Below are 20,426 nucleotides of genomic sequence, written 5' to 3'. Positions count from 1 at the left end.
AGCCTTGTTTCCTTGTTTACATAGAGAGTTCTAGGTTAGTCAGAGCTACATAGTGAGACTCTGTCTCAGAAAACAAAATAACAACCTCCCCCAAGACTGTTCTCAAGTCAAATCACAGGGACAGCAGCTTCCCCAGTATACAACATTGGTGACATTCCGTCTATACACAACAAAGCCACCAGGACCTCCAGCCTCGTGTGTGCTGTCACCTCTAGTGGTAGGAGTGGAAGGAGACACTAGCTTTGGATTCTCAGAATAAGTTTCAAGGACCACTTGGCATCAGTCTGCTCACATTGACTATCTGAGGAAATTTTTGGTTCTGATGAGCATCAAGGGCCTGATGGTGAAGCTCCAGGCAGGATTTATTAAACAGCAAAGTGGGAAGACACTTGGGGGGTTAGATGAGTGACATAAATGGAGAGTCACAAACCTCCTTGGATAGAACAGCTCTCCGTGCTCAGAAAACAGGCCTCTGTTGAGACTGAAACCTACATCGAAGCTATAGGTCTGGAGCAAACTGGGCAAGTGTCCCAGACAACTGGTCATTTAGACAAAATGTCAGGAACGTGGTGAGTTCCTGTTGGGCTGAATACAATTGAATTGAGGGCCAAAGATAAGAATCTCTGTTCAAGAACTGTTTATAAAGGGACCCTGCAAAGATACTGGGCCCTTTCACCCTGTGATTCTGTAGAGGGTCACCACAGTGATGTCTACACAAACCCCTCCCATGTCCCCTGTTTCTAACCAAGGTTTTGGGGTCTTGAGTTGGAGTCTGAGGACACTTGGGGCAACCAGGCCTTGTAGGAGACCAGCTTTTTTTTCTGGAAAGTCCTATTAACCTGTATGTCTGAACTGCTGATGGTGAAGACAGATATTCAAGTAGAAAGCCAATGAGGTGGAACCTGGCTAAAAGACAAACCCCTTCCTTGCTGCCCGCAGCCGCAGATCCTGTAGCTTCCAGTAGGGGAGAAGAACATAGTGGTTGGTGGAAAAATCAAGGTTTGCTGAACAGCATAGTGGTGTTCTTGGGCCTGGGAAGGAAGGAACCACATGCTGGAAGGATACCCACCCGAGCCTGGACGCTCACTGTGTGTCCGGTCCTAAGCCCTTTTGGTATATCCTCTCATTTAATACTTATAAGCAGAAAGGTATTGTTGATGTTTGATAGATGGGGGGATGGCTCTGCTGGTGTTCTGACCCTTGCTCAAGATCATGTAACTAACACATACAGGGGCAGTAAAACCAGGAGCTCAGTGGTCACTCGCAACTCAGTTCTGGCTTTTTAGAGGCCAGAGTCCATTCTGCCTTTCTCCCCACCCCCTCTCCTCCTCCTTCTCCTCCTCTGTCTCCTCTTCCTCCTCCTCCTCCTGCTCCTCCTCCTCTTTCTTCTCACTCCCTCCCTTTCTCCTTCCTTCCCTCCCTCCCTCCCTCCCTCTCTCCTTCTCTCCCTCCCTCCCTCTCCCCTCCTCTCTGTTTTTGTTTTCACACTCTGTAGATACACTTTATCTTGGAGGAACAACTGGTACAAAAGCTGGTCCACATTGTTTCTTTCCTGATCCCTTCTCCCCCAAATTCTTTATCTTGAAGTTTACCAATAAGAACATGAGAAACAGGCCTTGTCTCCTCTATGTTTAATCTGGTGGCCGTTTAGGAAGATCGTTTGAGTGCTGAACTTGCAGTGCTCCATCTGCTGAACCCATGATTTTATCTTAGCTCATAGTTGTGCTCACAACTATGAGCACATTTGGTGACACCCCGGAGACCAACAGAGAGCAGGGGGCAAGGTAAAGAAGAAGAATCCCATCAGTTGGGGAAGGTGATGGGTACAGGAGCATCTTGGACTCAGAAGCTTGGGCTTCTTAGCGCGAGCGCAAGCCGGAATTACCCTAGAAGTGGAATCTGCCGGCCTGGGCAGGGACTGGAGGTTCGTGATCTGCAGGCGCCAGTCTGGGGTGGCCCGAGGGCGCGGGAGACTCTACCGTGTCGGGATCGGAGCCTACGGCCAGCAGGTGGGGCGGGGGCGGGGGCGGGGGGCGGAGCTCCGCCCCTGGCCCCTCCTCGTTGGTCCGCAGCCGCCCAGCTCCGACCCCTTTCCAGAGCCAGAGCGCGATTGGTGGCGGCGCTTGTCGCTCGGAGGGGGCCGGGCCGCGCTGCTTCGCTCCTCTGGTCGCAGCTACAGCCGGGGTTCTCCTGAGCGGCGAGCGAAGCGGGCTGGTGGCATCTCCCAGGCAGCCAGCACTGGAGATGGGAAGCAACGCTGCCGGGCCCTGGCAGTGACAAAGTTTTCCCAGCCTTGCAGGTCTCGTCACGCCACTGCCGGCCACCCGTGATCGCCCAGGGAAAGGCTCGGGGATTTTGAATTGGGGGAAAAAAAAACCCCAAACAAAAATATAGATCCACCTCGTTTCCTTTGTGGAGCTCTTTCTCAGGGTGGCCAGCGGCGGGAGCTGCAAAGTTGTGCGCCGCTGCTCACACTGCCAGGGCACCCGCCTTTGGAGAGACTTAGGTGCTAGCGCACCCAGAGGCCCCAGACGTGCCAAGGGGGTTGAGCGCCAGGGAGTTTGGGGTGCACGGCAAGGAGGGGCCCCGGGAGCTCTATATGGAGGAAGGACCCCAGAATGGTGTGTACCAGGAAGACCAAAACTTTGGTGTCCACTTGCGTGATCTTAAGCGGCATGACCAACATCATATGCCTGCTGTACGTGGGCTGGGTCACCAACTACATCGCCAGCGTGTATGTGCGGGGGCAGGAGCCAGCGCCTGACAAGAAGCTGGAGGAAGATAAAGGGGACACCCTGAAAATTATCGAGCGGCTGGACCACTTGGAGAATGTCATCAAACAGCATATCCAAGGTACAGGCGCCCTGAGAAACTTGAGCCAGGCGCGAGGCCAGGGAGTGCCCAATGCTCTGCTTGTGGGATGCCCTGGGGCCAACGCGTAGGAGACCAGCGATTGCAGGGAGGGCTTTGGGTTGGCAGCTACGCGGTTGGAGGGATTGCAAGGACTGGTGTCCTGGATCTTCTGTGTCTGCCGCCCCGTGAGTCTTCCGTGTGTACGCGTATGCACAGGTGTGTGTGTGTGTGTGTGTGTGTGTGTGTGTGTGTGTGTGTGTGTGTGTGTGTAGCTTGCTGTCGGTATGGGGACGCGATGTGCACGTGTCCAAACGTGCGTATGATTCCAGGGTGCTCCTTTCCCGGATCGCAGGAGCTCACACTAGTCTGGGAGTGTGTCTGACTGTGGATGTTTGTGCCTCCAAAAGAGAATACAAGGGCAAAAGAGCTGATTTGCTGGCTTGTAAGGGACAAGAGAGATGCCTTGTATGACTCTAACTGTGGGTTTTAAGGAGCAGCAAGGTTCAGGACAAATGCGGAGTAGTAGAAAATTACATTGCCCCAGTATTGACTCCAGCCTCAGTCAGCCTCAGTAGGACTGGGACTGCAGGGAGCATCTTAAGTTGAAAACCAACCGACCCCACCTATAGTACACCTGCCTATCCAGGACCCTTACCTAAGGAGCAGATGTCAAACCCAAGAAGAAGCTTAGTCCACCATGGTGGTGCTTCTGTTTAGGATGGAGAACCCACTCCGGGCTGTGTAAAAGGCTTTACTTCTGAGCCTTTTGGGTCCTAGCAAGGCCAATCTGACAGGGCAGTTACCCTCCCAGGCCGGGGAAGCAGCCTTGGCAGAGTAGACAAACCCACAGGAGCTGGGTCTGAAATCCTCGGCACAGTGGGTGGGTGTCTCCAGACCAAGTTCAAAGAGACAGTGGGATATAGAGGAGTCTCCTGATATGACCCGGGCAGTGTGAGTGTCAGAGGGGAGTGATGGAGCTCAGAGCTCTGGGAGTAAGGTGTGCTCACTGGGGCTAGCAATCTGGATTCTCCCTCTCCACTCCAGGTGTCCCCTGCTTTTCTAGACACAGGGGGGCTTCCTTCCTATAGTGCTCCATGAGTTTACCTGTAAACCTAGCAGGTGCTTCTGAGCTATAGGCTGCCTACTGGGGTTACTCAGAGCTACTCTCTGAACCGGTGTGCCTCCCACATGGCCAGATCAGCTCCTTCCCTGGGGAGGCCACGCTGAGTTCATATGAGGGCAGAAAGGTGACATAGACAAAAGCAAGCACTTGACTTTGAGGCCCCCTAGAAGAGGGACCTTTGGCAGCTCTTACTTGAGACCCACCTCGGTCTCACCCCTGCACTGAGTCCAACAGACCAAAATGTGTCATAGTGCCTGTTGCTGCCATTCTTACTGGGTTTCTATCCCTGGGGTTAGACTCAACATTAGTCAGCAAGAGAAACACAGCCTTGATATGATCTGGGAGATGGACTCAAGGCTGTGTCTTGCTTGGACATTTCCAATTTGCACACAGATTTTGAGAGATTTTCAGTCACATACCTTCCGTGTATGTGTTCACAATGATTCTCCTGTTCTTTTCTATCTAGTCAGGAAAGAAGCAAGCAAGGGACTGCTTCAGGAGTCATTTTGAGGATTTCTCGAACTCAAGAGCTCAGCACTGAGCAGGCCCCTTTCAAGTTCGATGTGGACCATGTCACATGACTTACATGGCTCCACATGAAAACCACTGTGGAATTTGAAAACAAACAAACAAACAAACAAACAAAAAAACCACTTGTAATTTTTCTACCAGAAAAACCTTAGAACTTCTGAATGCTGACCAGATAAATTGGAGGAGAGAGGTTCAAAAGAAAGAAAGAAAGAAAGAAAGAAAGAAAGAAAGAAAGAAAGAAAGAAAGAAGCCGTGTTAGACTGTGTTAGTCTAGTTGTACTTTGGACAGTAGGAAATTAATGAATTATGAGGACAGGGCCAAAGCTACTACCCGAAGGGGGTGAGGCAGTAACTTGGGGAAGGCTAGCCATGAGGCAGACAGATGGCAGAGGCTAGCTGGTTGCTTGTGCTTTAGTAGTATTCCTATAATCACACACACACACACACACACACACACACACACACACACACACACACACACACACCGTGTTCCAGAACCGTCCCCGCACTTGGGTTTAGGGCTTAAATGTAAGAGACTTGTAAAGTCTGTGAGATCAGGCCCATGAGGACATGGGATGTTTCCATAAATCTACCATCTAAGTCTCTTGCGTCAGGAGAGTCTTTTGAATAATCCATATTACATTGTGTAGCTGAGGATGGTGGGGCTGGTAAGGAGACTCGCCAAGAACTGTATGGTGTCTGTTAAATGCTGTGCCCTATTCTCAGAGCTTTTCGTAAGTTGACTTACCCTTCCTGCCTTGTGAAGTTGGTGGTTTTAACTCCATCCTACAGCCGTGGACACAGATTTGGAGAGGTTGCTTGACCCACTGGTCCAACACACTCTGTTACACAGTAAAACAGAGTTAAACTTACAGAGCTTCAGGGTCTCTGGTTTGTCTTGCTGTGAGACAAGATCTTACTGTAGCTGTGTAGGGTTGACTTTGAACTTGAGACCCTCCCACCTCATCTGGCATCACACATGGGTACCACCACATCTAGGTTATTTTTAGTGTTTATTTTGGCTGTTAGCTCTGCAAGCTAGGAGGGGGTCAGTCTGTATTCTTAAGTGTATAATATACTGTCTGCTAAGAGGACCGAAGGCTCCCAGGGAAAGAGTGCTGTACTGGTGTTAGTCGACAGCTGTAAGACTGGCTGTATTCTAGTGAAAGACATCTGAGGATCTTGGAGAGCTGGTGGGGTCAGCTGTCCCCACACGGGGTTGTTTTCCATCGAGATACTAGGGCCCATCTATCTGGCTTTTGTTTGGCTTCCTGAGGAAGGCAGAGGTCACATTCCCTTAGAGAATGTTTGATGACTCTATGGGCAGTTTCTGGCAGGTGGAAAAGAGACAGTCTGGATGGATGAGTGACCGCCCTGCATTGATACCCAGCACCCTAGTTAGTCATGAGTACGAGCTTTGCCAGTTTCCAAAGGACAAGCTCAGCGTCTCTTCTCTTTGGAAGGAGAGCTGTCCAGGAAGCTGCAAATGTCACTGGGTGTTCAGCAGGATGTTCTGAGGACTTGCAATTAGAAAAGGCTTTGGAGCAGTACCCTAGAGGTCTGTTCTAGTCATGACTGAAAAGTTGATTTTTCTCTTGGGGACCACAGTGATATTTCATTTTAATTTGTTTTCTGATTGAATGATTTAATTAGATGGTGTACATGAGTCTCTTGGGAATGTAAATTGTATTTTTTTTAAACATTTTTTTTCTAAAAACTAAGTAAATGTTAAATGACACGGTGGTTAACTTTAAACTTTAAAATAAGTATCCTCATGGATGGAAACACCAAACAGTTCCTAGTACAAGCTCCAACTCAGGACCTTACACCTTGTTTGAGATAGACAAATGGAGTGTTAGAGGAAGTCCACACATGAGAAAACAGAGAAATTCCTCGTCTTCTCTTCCATTTTGTCCTTTTCTTTCAGAGACAGTATCTCATACAGTCCAGGCTAGCCCCAGATGCACTACCTAGCAAAGAGGACCTTGAATTTTCTGTCCCTCTCTCCCCAGTGCTGGGATTACAGGTGTGTGCAACCATACCCAGTTTATGTGGTGCTGGGGACAAACCCAGGGCTTGTCATGCACTCTAAGAACTGAGCCATTCCAGCTATGGTTCACGTCTGATTTTATATGTCAAGTGCAAACAAACATGGATTTTCCTTTTTTGTGTGTGTGTGAATTGTTTTGAATCTGTCAAGGAAGTGCCAATGTTTTAGGGACAATTTAAACATGCATGGAACTTACCACCCTCGATTCTACATGAACCTTCCATCTGACTTTGCCCACTTTACATCTAAGGAGATCTCACTATTAGATCTATACATAAACACCTTTCTACTTTCTTTCCTTAGTCCTTTTTAAGGAAGAATTTTTTTCTCTTGGCTTTTCTACATAGTTTATTCTTCAACTTTTATCTCTGGATAATCTGAGGTACCTCCAGCTGCTCTGTCAGGAGCTGGGTGGAATTTCTGGTGACCACGGGGAACTGGGACCCTCAAGATTGGATCTACATTTGTTTTCTAAGGGCCATAGAGTTCCTGTTGTCAGCATGGCTGGAACTGCAAGTGTGTCTCTGAGCTCAACCGTCAGAGGGAGAGGGAAGAATATTACACACGCAGTAACTGCTTTAACTGTTGCTCAAGTGCACAGACATTGACAACAACCTGTTGGTGTTGTCAGTCAAAAGTCTATTCTTAGGGCGGCTCTGTCACTAGCTATTTCTCTGTCCTCTGTGGATAGATCACTCCCATCCCAGCATCATCTCATCCTGTTAATAAAGTCAGATTTCCCCCATTTTCTGTCAGATCCACCAGGGACTGAAAGGTACTTGCAAGCAATCTCAACATCGTCACCTGAAATTTTTATGATTCTTGTCTGATCTTTTGGAATGATGTTGCTGGCCTGTAATTTGACTATGTAAGTGACTGCCTTATCTTAAGTCTTCCCAAAGCATTGACATTAATTTTTCTAGAGACAGACCGACAACTCTTTTCTCTCTTAGCAGTCAGCCTTCATGGGTTTGCATGGCATGTAATTAAATCAAGCAGTTACAGCAACAAGTCCAAGTGGTATAACCATGCTTGGGAACAGAGCCAGCACACGGGAAAAAAACCCCTGCAACTCCGCAGTTAATGGGAGGTGCACCCTATTGGAGAGGAGCCCACACAGAGACAAGAGCATCATGGAAATGTTTCCCAGGGGAAATGAGAAGCATGCAGATTTACAGAGTGGAAGATTGCTTAAGAAAATTTCCTCAGATACTTTAAATGACTGCATAGTATTCCATCACCAGCATACCATTTTCCATTTGACTTTCTCCAGTGGTGCACACTGGGCTATTAGATACACTAGGGGAAAAAATGAATGTCTTTGCCTCACCTATTTCCCACTTTGAATTATTCTCAAAAATGTAGTTGCAGAAGTAAGATTACTAGTGGCTCAAAAGTCTGAATATTTTTTTTTGTGAAATATTATTTTTCAAAAGGAAAGTCTTTCACCCAGCCACTGACAATGCAGTATTGTGCTGGGGTCATGGAGGGCTGGCATTTGGTGTTATCATTCAGCATTTTCTGGGCAAATGGAATTACTGTCAAGACAGTCGAGTCTTTTGATTTGTATTTCTGTGCTTATGGTAGAACCTAATACCCTCCCTGTGTGTATTTTTGTCTTGTGAGAATCATTTTTCTCTTGGCATCTCTTGGTGACTTGTGTATTTTACATATTTTATAGATATCTTAATAAATAAATAAAGATAAACATGGTGCTTATATTATACATGTTATATACATATTTCTTTTTAGTTTTATTTTGTGTTTGATGTATGTGTTATGCATGTGTGTGTGCAGGCATGCTCACCTGTGTATGTGAGCTGAAGCTGGAGGTTGACATAAAGAATCTTATTTAATTGCTCACTACATGTTTTGAGACTGATCCTAGAATTTGCTGTTTTATTGAGATGGGATGGTCAGTGAGCATCTAGCACTGGGGATCTATATCTATATCTATATCTATATCTATATCTATATACCATGTCCAGCCTATGAACTCAGGCCCCCTTTTAAGCATCCTTTAATGTTTGATTTTAAATAGGTAAATAGATACTATAGGTCAGAGGCTTTCCAACTGTCTCTTCAGAAGTTCCAAAATTCCAGAAAGTTTAATTTGGGGCTTTAGTAATAGTAGCAAGTCAAGTGTCATTGCCAGCCCCTAGTATCCCTAATACTCTCAATACTCCCAGTACCTCTAATACCCCCAATACTCAAGTACATGCCAATATTTCCAAACCCCGAATACCCCCAGTACCTGCCAATGCCTCCAGAATTCCCCAATACCACCAATACTCCAATACCCTTAGTTGTTCCCCAACATTCTTACAACGTGCTCTCTTTCCAGTTTGTATGTAGTATTTGCTAAACTACTTCAGTTTTTAAGAGGTTTCACTTCTTAAAGAGAAGGTTGGAAGCCACGCGGGAGAGAAGGAAAGGTCAGACAGCTGCATGTCTGTGAGGGATGATGGCAGCCTGAAACATCCGAGAGAATAAGCAAGTCCAGGGTGAGAGCAGACTGTCTCACATTGTTCATCTGCCCTTCTGAATGCCACACTGACGTAGTTTCACCATGTGACTCATTTCTAAATCCACTCTCTTACTCCTAGAGTCAGCCTCATAAGCAGCCATGGGAGATTGGGTCTTCAAGCTTAATCAGGCAAATAGTGTGCATATTTGTGTGTCTCAGGTCCCCAGTGTAGGATTGTTGACAGAGGTTCCAGAGAGCCAGGAGATGTCTTATGTGTGGATGTTTGTCTGCACCCTGTAGCTTTCAGGTGTGTCCCTCTGCTCCTTAACTGGCAGAGTTTGTTACCAGAAGAGCATGGTGTCTACCCAGTGCCAGGAAGGAAAGACATCATCTAAGCTCTGGTTTGAGAATTCTGTCAATAACAGAAACTGGAGCCTTGAGGATGTCAACAGCAGGACTCAGGGTTGAGCCTTGCTGCTTTGTTAATAATCCTGGAGCACATCTTATGGAACAGAAGGGCCTTGCCAAAGCATACAGCTTCTCCCTATGACCAAGGACTTTCCTCTTTAGCCAGAAGTGTATATAGGTTGCAAAATAAATGAATTCCACATTCTTTCTTGCTCACTTGACATAAATTGCTGTTTGCCCCTGATAAGCAGTTGGTGGTGAATCTTAAGGAGAATTTAGACTCAAAAGTGAGCCACAGTCCAGCTTGTGAGGGCTTTGAAGGTTAGTGCCAGCCACAGAGGTTAGCCCAGGTTTTCTAGATATGTTTGTAAGACTACGCAGCACACACAGGTTCTAGAAGCACCTAAGCTGCTGTTCTGTAGGATTCTGACCTTGTTTGGAAAGCTGGAGGGGCTGTTGTGCAGCTGTAGGCCTGAGGCTCTCTTTGGGTTTCTTGCCCATTTTCTTAGCTTTGGTTTTATCCAGGAGAACAGACCCGCTTTCCTCTGAAAGCACACAGAAGGGATGCCATTTGAATGCTTTGGGGCGATATCTTTACTGAGTATGGGGGACAAATGGAGCCAGAGAGCATCCAGGTAGGCTGCGGGGAGAGAGATAGGGGTATGCATGAAGCTAGCGGGCCAGATTTCTGTGTGTGCTTCTATCTGTGGGCATGCATGTGTTGTGGTGTGCACATGGAGGTCAGAGAACAGCTTACAGGAGTTGGTTCTCTCCTTCCACTATGTGGAGCCTGGAGATTGAACTCAGGCCATCAGATTTTTCAGCAAGTGCCATTATCCATTGAACCATCTTGCTGGCCTTAACTGCCTATACATGTCAGAGATACTGACAGATAGAACCAGAAGCGGAACAATAGGGCTGCAGGTGGCTGTCATATTCCATGAATGGTAGGCCTTCTTTCTATGCTAATCTCCAATTTGGCAGGGACTTGATTCTTCCAAAGCACATACAATGGTTGTCTTTTCAGACCTCACTTTGCCTTTGGGTCATATGCAACTCCATCTTGCACTACAAGGCAGCACAGAAGGATTCTCCACATTCTTATCTCGTTGCACGCATGCCTTCACAGGCAGGGTGCTTACCCCAGGGCAGGGCCCAGATTAGGCATGTTCTGACTGTGCCTTCATGGTCATCCCACCCTTTTCTTTCCACTCAGTGAAGCACATTAGTATGCTGGGGAGTGTGTTAACCTTGGAATCTCTTTAATTTGTGGAGTTAAAGTTAATCATTCCTAAGCTTTGCTACTTAGGTTATTGTTAATAGCAAATTGCCTCGCAACTGTTCCCAAGTCAGGCATGTTGTAGCGGCGACTGTGAACAGCAACTATGGAACCTTCTCTGTGGGTCTGTGCACTCTTTTTGGACTGGGGCTGAGTGCAGCCTACTGGAATTTCAGGTGGAAGAAGTCTTGGCCACGTGAATGTTGGTGTTTTTGTGACTTTTCTGGCTACACAGTTATGGCTGAAGATATGGTGGTAGCAGGATCGTTGTAGTGTGTGTGCAGCTTGGAGATGCCTTCTCATGGCCCGATGCTCAGCTTCAGTTTCATGAGTTTGATTTTGGAGGATGAAGCTGTCCTTAATGGCACAAGTAAAAAGAAAAAAACAAAACTACCAATGCCAGTGAGATATTGAGAGCATTGCTGTATAAAGCCACAGCTGAAGTGACACTGAGGCCAGGGGGCAAAGTTAACTGAACCACATTTTATTACCACTGTCCTTCAAAAGCTCCTGAAAGGATGGCATAGGGAAGGTCCAGAGAACCATAAGGACAATGGAAAACAATACCGGAAGAGGTTGATCTCAACTCTTGCATGAATGCTCCCATTCTACCAGTGGCTCCCCAGACAAGGCATGTGGAGGGCTGTCCCTTAAGCATGGTGAGTGCTTGGTTGAGTTTCAACACCTGAGTTGTCTAAAAATCTCTGTCCTCCGGTGAGTTCAAGTTAAAAACCATTGAGATTCCAGAAGCATGGGAAGGTATTTTAGAGACCTTCGCCAAAACAGGACTTGAAAATTAGGGCAATGTGCATCATGTTGATAACATCTGGGAGTTTGGGAGAACAGGACAAAGACTTGTTTGGATCAATGAATCAGAGTGAGAAAGCTAAAGAGAGACTTTTGGGCATGTGAGTGTATGCATACATGTGCATACCCCTGTGTGTGTGTGTGTGTGTGTGTGTATGTGTGTGTGTGTGTGTTTGTGTGTGCCTCTCTGTGTTGGTGTGTGTGTGTTTGTGTGTACCTCTCTGTGTTGGGGTGTGTGTGTGTGTGTGTGTGTATGTGTGTGTGTGCATCCATGTGGAGCTCACGAAGTAGGGTGTCTAATCAGTGAGCTCCAGGGAGCCTTTCTTTGCCTCCCTGCACAGAGATTACAGGTGTATTCCACTGTGCCTGTCACTTTTACACAAGTGCTGGGGACTGAACTCAGGTCCTGGGATTTCATAGCAAGCTTTTGCTGACTGAGCTATCTCTCCAGCTCTAAAGAGAGATTTGAAGTGACAAATGAGAAACTTTGATTTATTTTAATGGCAACAAGCTTCTACAAAATTGAAGACTCCCTGGGAAGAGAATAACTGGGTCAGAGCCTGGGCAGGCACTGTCCATGTGGGAGCACTTTATTATTGTCTTTTTAAATTGATATTAATCCTGGGGGAGGGGATTTTGATTCCTTTAGTCTCAACAAACTGGTGAGATGTAATTTCAGAGGTGAGATAGAGTCTTGATTTGGGAAGGCATTGGAGTGTTTCCCAGATATTTGTGCACTGGAATCTTGGTTCCAGTAAGATGGGTTGGAAGGGTTAACCATTAGCAAGGTGTAGTCTAGCAGAAGCTGATTCATTCATCTAATTCACCACCTTTGAAAGAGAGTCATGTAATTCTCTCAGAACTTGGTTAGTTCCCAAGAGACACATATCTACAAATATAAGCAAGCCTCTCTTCCTTTCTGCCTCACTGCAGGTCTGCTCTCTCGCACCTACAAGTGCTCCCACCATTATTATTATTATTATTATTATTATTATTATTATTATTATTATTGGTTTTTCAAGACAGGGTTTCTCTGTATAGTCCTGGCTGTCCTGGAACTCACTCGGTAGACCAGGCTGGCCTGAAACTCAGAAATCCACCTGCCTCTGCCTCCCAAGTGCTGGGATTAAAGGCGTACGCCACCACCGCCCAGCTCCCACCATGATTCTTTTGGCTGTTTTGCGTGGTAGCTGAAAGCCTCCAGAGGCTAAACCTATGAGACATGACTGGCTTTTCAGAACCAACATTTTTTTCTTATGTATTATCCAGCTTCAGGTAGTTTGTGACAGCAATTGAAAATGGCTTAATAGAGATAATTTGTCCAAGGTCACAGAGATGATGAGTGGTAGAACCAAGAATGGTGGCTGCCTCTAAGATTTATGGTTTTTACGGAATATGAGGGACATTTCAAAGACAGAGGAAGATGAGTTAGCAGAGACTATAAGGGTAAGTTCAGAGGCCTTGGGTCAAGTAAGAGGTGAACAATAGTTTGCAGACAAGTGGCTTGTTTATCCTTGTGTCAGATCCTGAGGTCAGTGGGGTGGAGTAGAGGGAGAGGCGTTACAAGCGTGAGTGAAGAGTCCCATACCTGTGGGGTCCCCAGGGAATTTGTCCTTGTAGGTAAAGCAATGTCTCACCTGCAGCTAGAGCTGCCCAAGTCCCACCTGTGAGTTTCTGCCACCTATGGTGTGTGTTTGCCTGTGTGTTGACACAATCCTGTTTTGTGGATGGATGGATGGCCACAGTGAAGTGTTCTCAACACCAGGGCAAAATTAGTTTTTCCAATGACCCCTGAACCCCATCTATTAAATTCTGACTTTTCTAAGATTTATAGGAAGACATCAAAGGTCCCAGAAGCCCCCACCCTATCTTCTCTGCCCACATAGTCTGCCTCTTCTTTGTTTTTCCTTTTTTCTTTTTGTTTTTGGCCTTGGTACTCTGTTTTAGCTGTCTTTGTCTCTCAGGATTTGGAAAGGAAGAGACAACTGGGGTAAAGGAAAGCCCTAATAAAGTGGTTTGGGCACAAAACACCAGCAGCTGCTTACTTGCCCCAAACAGTAAGAGCCTGTGTTAATAATCTTGCGAGTTATGAGCTGGGGAGCCAACGCAAGCAAAAACCTCACTGCGGACCCACAGATGTGACTCCATTTCTTTATTGAACTGATCTTCTCTGTTTGCTTGGTGACATTTTCTGTTATCCACACGAAGATCCTTTTTGATCTTCTGTTACGGATTCATTCAGCTGGTCTGTGGTTGGCATTCCAACGTAGAAGAGCTATCTGGTGTCTCTTTATTGCAGCTCAGATGCTCCGTGTTTATGTGGTTCCTTCTTCAAAGGATTTGGGCTGAGGGGTCAGGCTTTGTTTAACTAACTGCTTCATTTCTCTGATTGCTGACGTGGGAGCCAGGAAGGGGAGGAGGGGCAGGCAGCTGGCTGCTTCAGACTTGTCTATCAATATTCTGGTGTCTTCAGTGCCCGAGTTCCATTATGATAATTGTCATTATCATAACGATAAGCTGATCTTCCAGTTTGACTTTCTTTAGTTTCTAAAAGAGGGTATGGAAGAGCTGGGGACAGCTTAGTCGGCAATGTGCTCCCCTTGCAGACATGAGCATAGGGGCTCAATCTCCAGAGTCCATGTGAAAAGCCAGGTGTGGTGAGTGCCTGCTATCCTAGTGCTGTATGGAGACAGCCGGCTCCCTGGGGCTCACTGGTCAGTCAGTATAGCCTGCTTGGTGAGTTCCAGGCCAGTGAGAGACCCTGTTGCATGAAGAAAAAGGAGGTGGGCAGTACCTGAGAAATGACACCCAAGGTTGATCACTAAACTACACGAATGTGTGTGCATACGTACATGCACGCATGCACACATGTAAGTACGAGCACACACGTGTAGAGGAGGATTTACAGGAGTCAGAACTTCCAACTGTATAACTAACTGGGCCAAACCCTTATCCTAATAGAACTCTGGGAGTCAGATTAAAAGAGAAACACAATGGCAAGTAGGTAGAAAAGACTCAAAACTTGGAATGGGGTCTAGTAGAGAAGGGCAAGAAAAACAGGTCTGGAGAATCTGGGGGAGGGGAAGGACTTGAGGGTCTTTTGAGCATCTATTATGTATCAAATGAATACTGCCTGTCACCTTGTTTGCATCTCTAAGGAAACCTCTCTAGCTCTCTCTCTCTCTCTCTCTCTCTCTCTCTCTCTCTTTTTCTCTCTCTCTCTCTGTGTGTGTGTGTGTTTGTGTTCATGGCACCATTTTACAGATGAGAAAGTCAAGTTTCAGTGACTGTACGTATCTTGTCTAAGGGCAATTAATTACACAAAATGAGAGCCCTTGACTCCATTAAGCCTCCTAGAAGGAGTCAAGGTCTCTCTTACTCTCTCCTCCAAGGATGCTAATTAAGAGGATTGTGGCTTTCTCTGGGCTAAAGGGCTGCATAAGATTTGGCAGAAGGGGAAGAGAGTCCTTGAAACTGTTGGGGCTCTGAGTTGGGACACTGAATGACCCAATGACACCACCCTTTCCTGAGCACATAGAGGCCAACTAACCAGGAGCTCCCCAGGCTCAGCCCTCTGGGAGTGAGGGAGGCTCTGGGGGCACTTATTTTCCTTTTTTTGAGAGAGGACTAAGTCTAGACAGTGTCTTGCACTCAATCAAACAATGGCTTCATTTTGAGGGTCCTTTAGGTTTAGGGACTGGGGTCTGGAAAGAAGCCATTAGAAGATATTGATGGTCACGAATGAGCTAGAAGACATGGCAGGGCCTACCAGGAAGGTTCTAGTTAATGGAGGACTAGAACGTTCAGAGTCATATGCTACGGAGAACAGGCATAGGAGACTGGCTTCAAAGACACCATCTTTATTGGGGTTTGGGAATGGAAACACATGAAGAGACACAGTTATCTGGGAAATATCACAGGTGCACACCAAAGTTCTCATTTTTCCATATTTGACTGTTAGAGTAATATCATCCCGGTGTGTACCCCAGCCTTCTTTAGCTAACATGCTCAGATTCCTGTCTGTCTTATTCAGCGGCATTTATTAAGCATCTGTGAAATGGTGAGGACACGTCAGATAAGCGAAGGTCCAAATATGAAGATATTGCTGTTAATCATGGCGGCCAATAGCTCTCCTCTAAGCGTGCTCTTGGAGAAGGTGAGATGTGAGCCATGTCCAAGTCCAAGGGCAGACAGGTCCAGTGGAGTCAGGGAATAATGCAAAGGCCCTGTGGCAGGGATATGCTTGGTACATTTGCACAGCAGTGGTGTGGCCAGAATAGTAGGATGTTGGTAGGAGAAGGGTAGGGCATGAAGACAGACTGGCAGCTTCGGATACCCTGGGAAAGGAATGTCCTAGCCAAACTAGGAGCCACTGGAGGGGCTAAGTGAAGGAGCACATTTATGAAGGCATCAATCTGGATTGTTCTCTGGCGGCTTCCTGATGAGCATGAATGTGAGTCTGCTGGCCTGACACAAGGTCAGTTGTGAGGGGCCACAGCAGAGTCTTCCAACATGTCCCTTTACTTTAAAGAGCACATTATCAAGTCGGGAAGGCAAAGCAAGAATCCTTGCAGTTAACTCCCATAAGGAATGTTTAAAGTGGAATATTCTAAAAGAACAAAGTCATCAGCCTTGGCTTCACAAGGAAATTGGAACGTGAAGAACAAGGGGAAAAGAAGGGAGGGATCCCGCTCAGTAACTCAAACCAACACTTGCCTGGAAGAAGGAGACCCTGTCCCTCAGCAGGCGGAAAAGACCAGCAGCACAGGTGGGCCTGAAAATCTCCCATGCCTCTGATGAGTCAGTTGACCTCTTAAGTCCCTTCACTCATCATGCCTCAGTTTCCCCAACTATATGAATAAAGGTGATTCTTTTGCCATTTCAGGGCTTCTATACTGATTACGAGGTGCAGGAAAGCACCTGGTCCTGCCCACCAGGGGTTAGCACAGGGGAGGTATGTTCTGTCTTCCATCTCCCCATATCTTTCTTCTCCCTTTTCCCTTTGTGTGTGTGTATTTGTGCATGTACACCTGCATGCAGAGAGAGAAAGAGAGAGAGAGAGAGAGAGAGAGAGAGAGAGAGAGAGAGAGAGGAATATGTGAACAGATTCACTCTGTGTGTGTGTGTGTGTGTGTGTGTGTGTGTGTGTGTGTGTGTATGCGTGTGCATGCATGTGCATGCGTGTTGGGGGTGGCCAGTGGTCAGTGTCTTGCTCAATCACATGCCATCTTACTTGTTCTCATATACATGGAGTTCACAGATCTGGTTGAGGTGGCTGGCCAGTGATCTCCATGGATCTGCAGACTTTTGCTGCCACGTCTGGCTCTGAACCTGGGTGCTGAGTATCTGAGCTTAGGGCCACATATTCGTGTGGCAAATACTTTACTGAGTCATCTCCCCAGCATTTCTTCCCTTTGTTTTCACTGTGTTTTTCTCCCTGGAGTTTTGCACAGGAAATATGAATGTGTTTTCTGGCTTTAACACCTAGAATGTGGGATTTCAGCTCCATTCTGGTGCAATTCATTAGGGTCATTCTAGGTCCATCAAGCCTGAGATGGTCATGCTAACATTCAAGGAAAACCAAATAACACCAGAGACATTGTGTTGGGCCAGATGGGTAGAGGGTGTGCTCAAGGGTATCAGGGTACAACCCACCACTGCCAGCCAGCAAACTGCCATTAAGTGTGCACATGCTATTGTCTGTTAAAAGCCACTTGGCATTGCGTCGGGTGGTGATCGATGTTGGTGATGTTCTGGGCTGCTGAGACCTTGGCTGGTGGGAGAGTTATGCTGCCTGTCTGGTGAGGCTCCTTTCCCTCTGCCTTGGTAGGGGGCACATAGAAGCTGCACATCTTCTTTTTCATCTTGACCTCCAAACTGTCTTGGAGTGACATCAGCCCATCTTCCTGCCAGGATGGGTTTGATTTAACTCAAAGTGATGTGGCTTATAATTTCCACAGCAGCCAGGAAGGTGTGATTTAAGACAATTGTCAGGAAGATTCGATTTAATCTTTTTTTTTCCTCTCCCTCTACAAAATGTGCATTTTGTTGTAGGATATAATTTTAATATACATCCTTTACAATCCAGAGCTGCATGTAGTCTTCACACTGGGAAGTGCACTCTGTATTTTTCTTTAAAGCACTTATCTATTTAAAGTTCTAGAGATATTATACATAGGGATGGCCTTGCTTTCTTATCAGAGAGCATTGTGGTAAATTGTGAAACTGCTTAGATAAAAACTGTTATTTTATTGATTGATATTGGTTAATGATTGATGGGTTCTTTGTTAAATAAAGATCGTTGACTTAGCAGACTGATAAAAATAACTATATTTACCTAAAACTAGATAATTGTGAGTTCTGTATTCTATTGATTCTGGCAAAATAGGCCCCAATCCTTTTGAGTTCCTCCAGACTAAGTCCCACAATCCACCTCGTTTGGAGATCAGAGCAGAAGCATCTTACCGTTGGACTGTGGACCTTGGTGTGGAGCTGTGGCATCTGAGCCATCCTCCAGCCCTTCCCACTTTGTCGCACATTAGCAAGGAAGGGGAAGGCTCCTTCTCCCTCTTTCTGTCCTTAGCATTGCTTGGTCAAGAAGGTTCTGAACTGAAGGATCTTTGGTGAGATGCAGAACATGCTAGCACTTGAAGAAACACTGGAATCTACAAGATCTCAGAATACTGGTTTAGAGTTCAGAAGTCCAATACTATTTGGTGATTGTTTTGAGACTTCTACTTGAACCTGGAGGCTTTGGATGAGAATCCAGCCATCTTGAATTCAGGTCTAGATGGTTCTCTGCAAAGCCAGGTACTTCTGTTTACTTCATGTGACACTTCTGCCAGGAAAGGTCAGTTCTTTCTGGTATATTCTCAGGCTAAGCCACATACCCTTAAGAGACAAAGTAGGTAGAATTTTCAGAGTCTTCCTTGGATGGGGGTCTTTTCTCCCTGACTGGTCTGGGGTCTTTTGAGCTTAGACTTTGCCCTCCTGGAATCCCCATCAGACTTGAAGATGTTGAACTGTTGACCAGAACATGAATTCAGCTCCAGCAGTATGTGATAGTGTCTGGCACCATATGATGGCGATAGCGCAGGATGCAGAGAGTTTACACCCAAGAGAAGAAAAAAGAGAGAAAGTTTACATTTATCAATGTGCCAGTCAGCACTCTGTTACAATGACAAAATACTTACAAAGTATGACAGTCAACTTACAAAGAGAAAAGGTTAATTTTGGTTCACAGCTCTCGCTGTTTCAGTGCATGGACAGCTGTTTGGTCTGCTTTGACCTGTCGTGAGGCAGCTCGTGGTAGCTGGAGCATACAGTAGAGCTAAGCCATTCTTTTCTAGGTTGCCAGTTAAGTGAGAGAGGGAGAGGAAGCAGCAGGAGTCCCAACATCCTGTTTAAGGGCATGCTCTCACAACCCAACTTCCCTTAAGCAAGACACACCTCCTAGAAGTTTTGCCACCTTCAAATGGCACACAGGCCTTTACAGGACATAGATCTTAACAGTAGCAAGTAGGCACAAACTGGAGGTTTGATACCATTTAATCCACTTCATAGTACTTAATCCTTAAAGGAAGCTTAGGGACATCAGGACAGCTGCAGGCACTGCTGAACAGTAGCTGTGAAGTGCTTGCTTTTCCCAGAAGACTGAGGGTTTTCTGAAGATGGAGATTGGGTCCTGTTGTTTTCAATTTCGTAGGGTTCCAGACAGTGCCAGGTACATGGTAGGGGCTGAGGAGGTGTTTGTTAAGTGAACACATGAATAAATAAGCAGGCCCACCTATAAAAGCTCTCAGGGTGAGGTGGTATCAGAATTTGCATCTAGATCTCTGCCTCCTGAGCTGTCTGGAAGGGAAAGAGGCTGAAGATTGGCTCTCACCTTACTAGGCTGCAGGTTGCCTCCTCAGGATGAGGCTGTCCCAGGCTGTGTCCACCAGATGGCCAAGGACAGGAAACACATGCCCCTGGGTCTTTCTCACAGCACCTCCAGTTTATCCTGCTGTTCCCATGGCTTAATCAAAGGGAAGCTGGTGTTCTGCATGTGAATGTGTTCTGAACCAGCTTTCCCACTTCATGGGAAAAGGCTTTCAGCTCCATGCTGAGCCCCTCCAGAAATCAGCTGGTGAGAAGCCTGCAACCTGCAGAGGCCCCTGGATGTCTTCATTTTAATAAAGCTGTCACTCTTGGTCACCTTCAAACCAAAGCAATCTAGTAGTACAGAGGGGGAGAGGACAGGGCTGGATCCCAGCAGAGTCGCCCAGGCAGATGCAGCTGAGTGAGGTTTAAGCCTTCATAGGAGCACAGGGTGGATTATCACTGAGACCTGATACCAGAAGAGCCACCAGGACAAGGGAATAACAGCTCACCTTCAGAGGAGAGATGAAGGAGCTGCTGTGTCAGTGTGGGGGAAGGTGGCCTTGGACTTTCCTCTGCAGGGACTGTTTTCTTCCTCCTCTTTCCCCTCCTCTCCTCTCCTCCCCCCTTCCCTCCCCTCCTCTCCCCTCCCCTCCCCTCCTCTCTTCTCCTTTCCTCTCTTCCCCTCCCTTCCCCTTTTCCCTCCCCTCTCTTCCTGCTCCCTCCCTCTCTTCCTTCCCCCCCCAACTCCTCTCTTTCTTTCTTTCTTTCTTTCTTTCTTTCTTTCTTTCTTTCTTTCTTTCTTTCTTTCTTTCTTTCTTTCTGAGACAGGATCTCATGTATCCCAGACTGGCCTTGACTCACTGTGTAGCTGAAGTTGAACTTGAACTCCTGATCCTCCAGCCTCCACCTCCTAAGTGCTGATCACAGAGGTGTACCACCACATCAGTTTATGCAGTGCTGGGAAGAACTTGGGGCTTTGTGCATGCTGGGCAAGCAATCTACCAACCCAGCCATGTACCCTGGTCTGGCTTTTCTGGTCTCCGAA

The 20,426-nt window shown here is 46.7% G+C and overlaps 1 protein-coding gene across 3 annotated transcripts in view; it reads left to right on the top strand.

Moving 5' to 3' along the window:
• Positions 1 to 2,095: 2,095 nt before the first annotated feature.
• Galnt18 (polypeptide N-acetylgalactosaminyltransferase 18) overlaps positions 2,096 to 20,426 on the top strand; it is a 303,973-nt gene continuing 285,642 nt past the window's right edge. Inside the window, exon 1 of one of the 3 annotated variants that reach the window (XM_076940952.1) lies at positions 2,096 to 2,853. In XM_076940952.1, coding sequence (XP_076797067.1) covers positions 2,619 to 2,853 — 235 coding nt within the window. In that variant the 5' untranslated portion in view covers positions 2,096 to 2,618. Of the gene's footprint in view, positions 2,854 to 2,905; positions 3,039 to 20,426 lie in introns of those variants that run through there. The other 2 variants (XM_076940953.1, XM_076940954.1) reach the window with 2 other exon arrangements.

The sequence above is a fragment of the Arvicanthis niloticus genome, chromosome 1 (assembly GCF_011762505.2).
Source record: "Arvicanthis niloticus isolate mArvNil1 chromosome 1, mArvNil1.pat.X, whole genome shotgun sequence".
In the NCBI taxonomy this organism is placed as follows: domain Eukaryota; kingdom Metazoa; phylum Chordata; class Mammalia; order Rodentia; family Muridae; genus Arvicanthis; species Arvicanthis niloticus.
The sequence above is the reverse complement of the archived record's forward strand: the minus strand, read 5'-3'. Positions and strand labels throughout refer to the sequence as shown.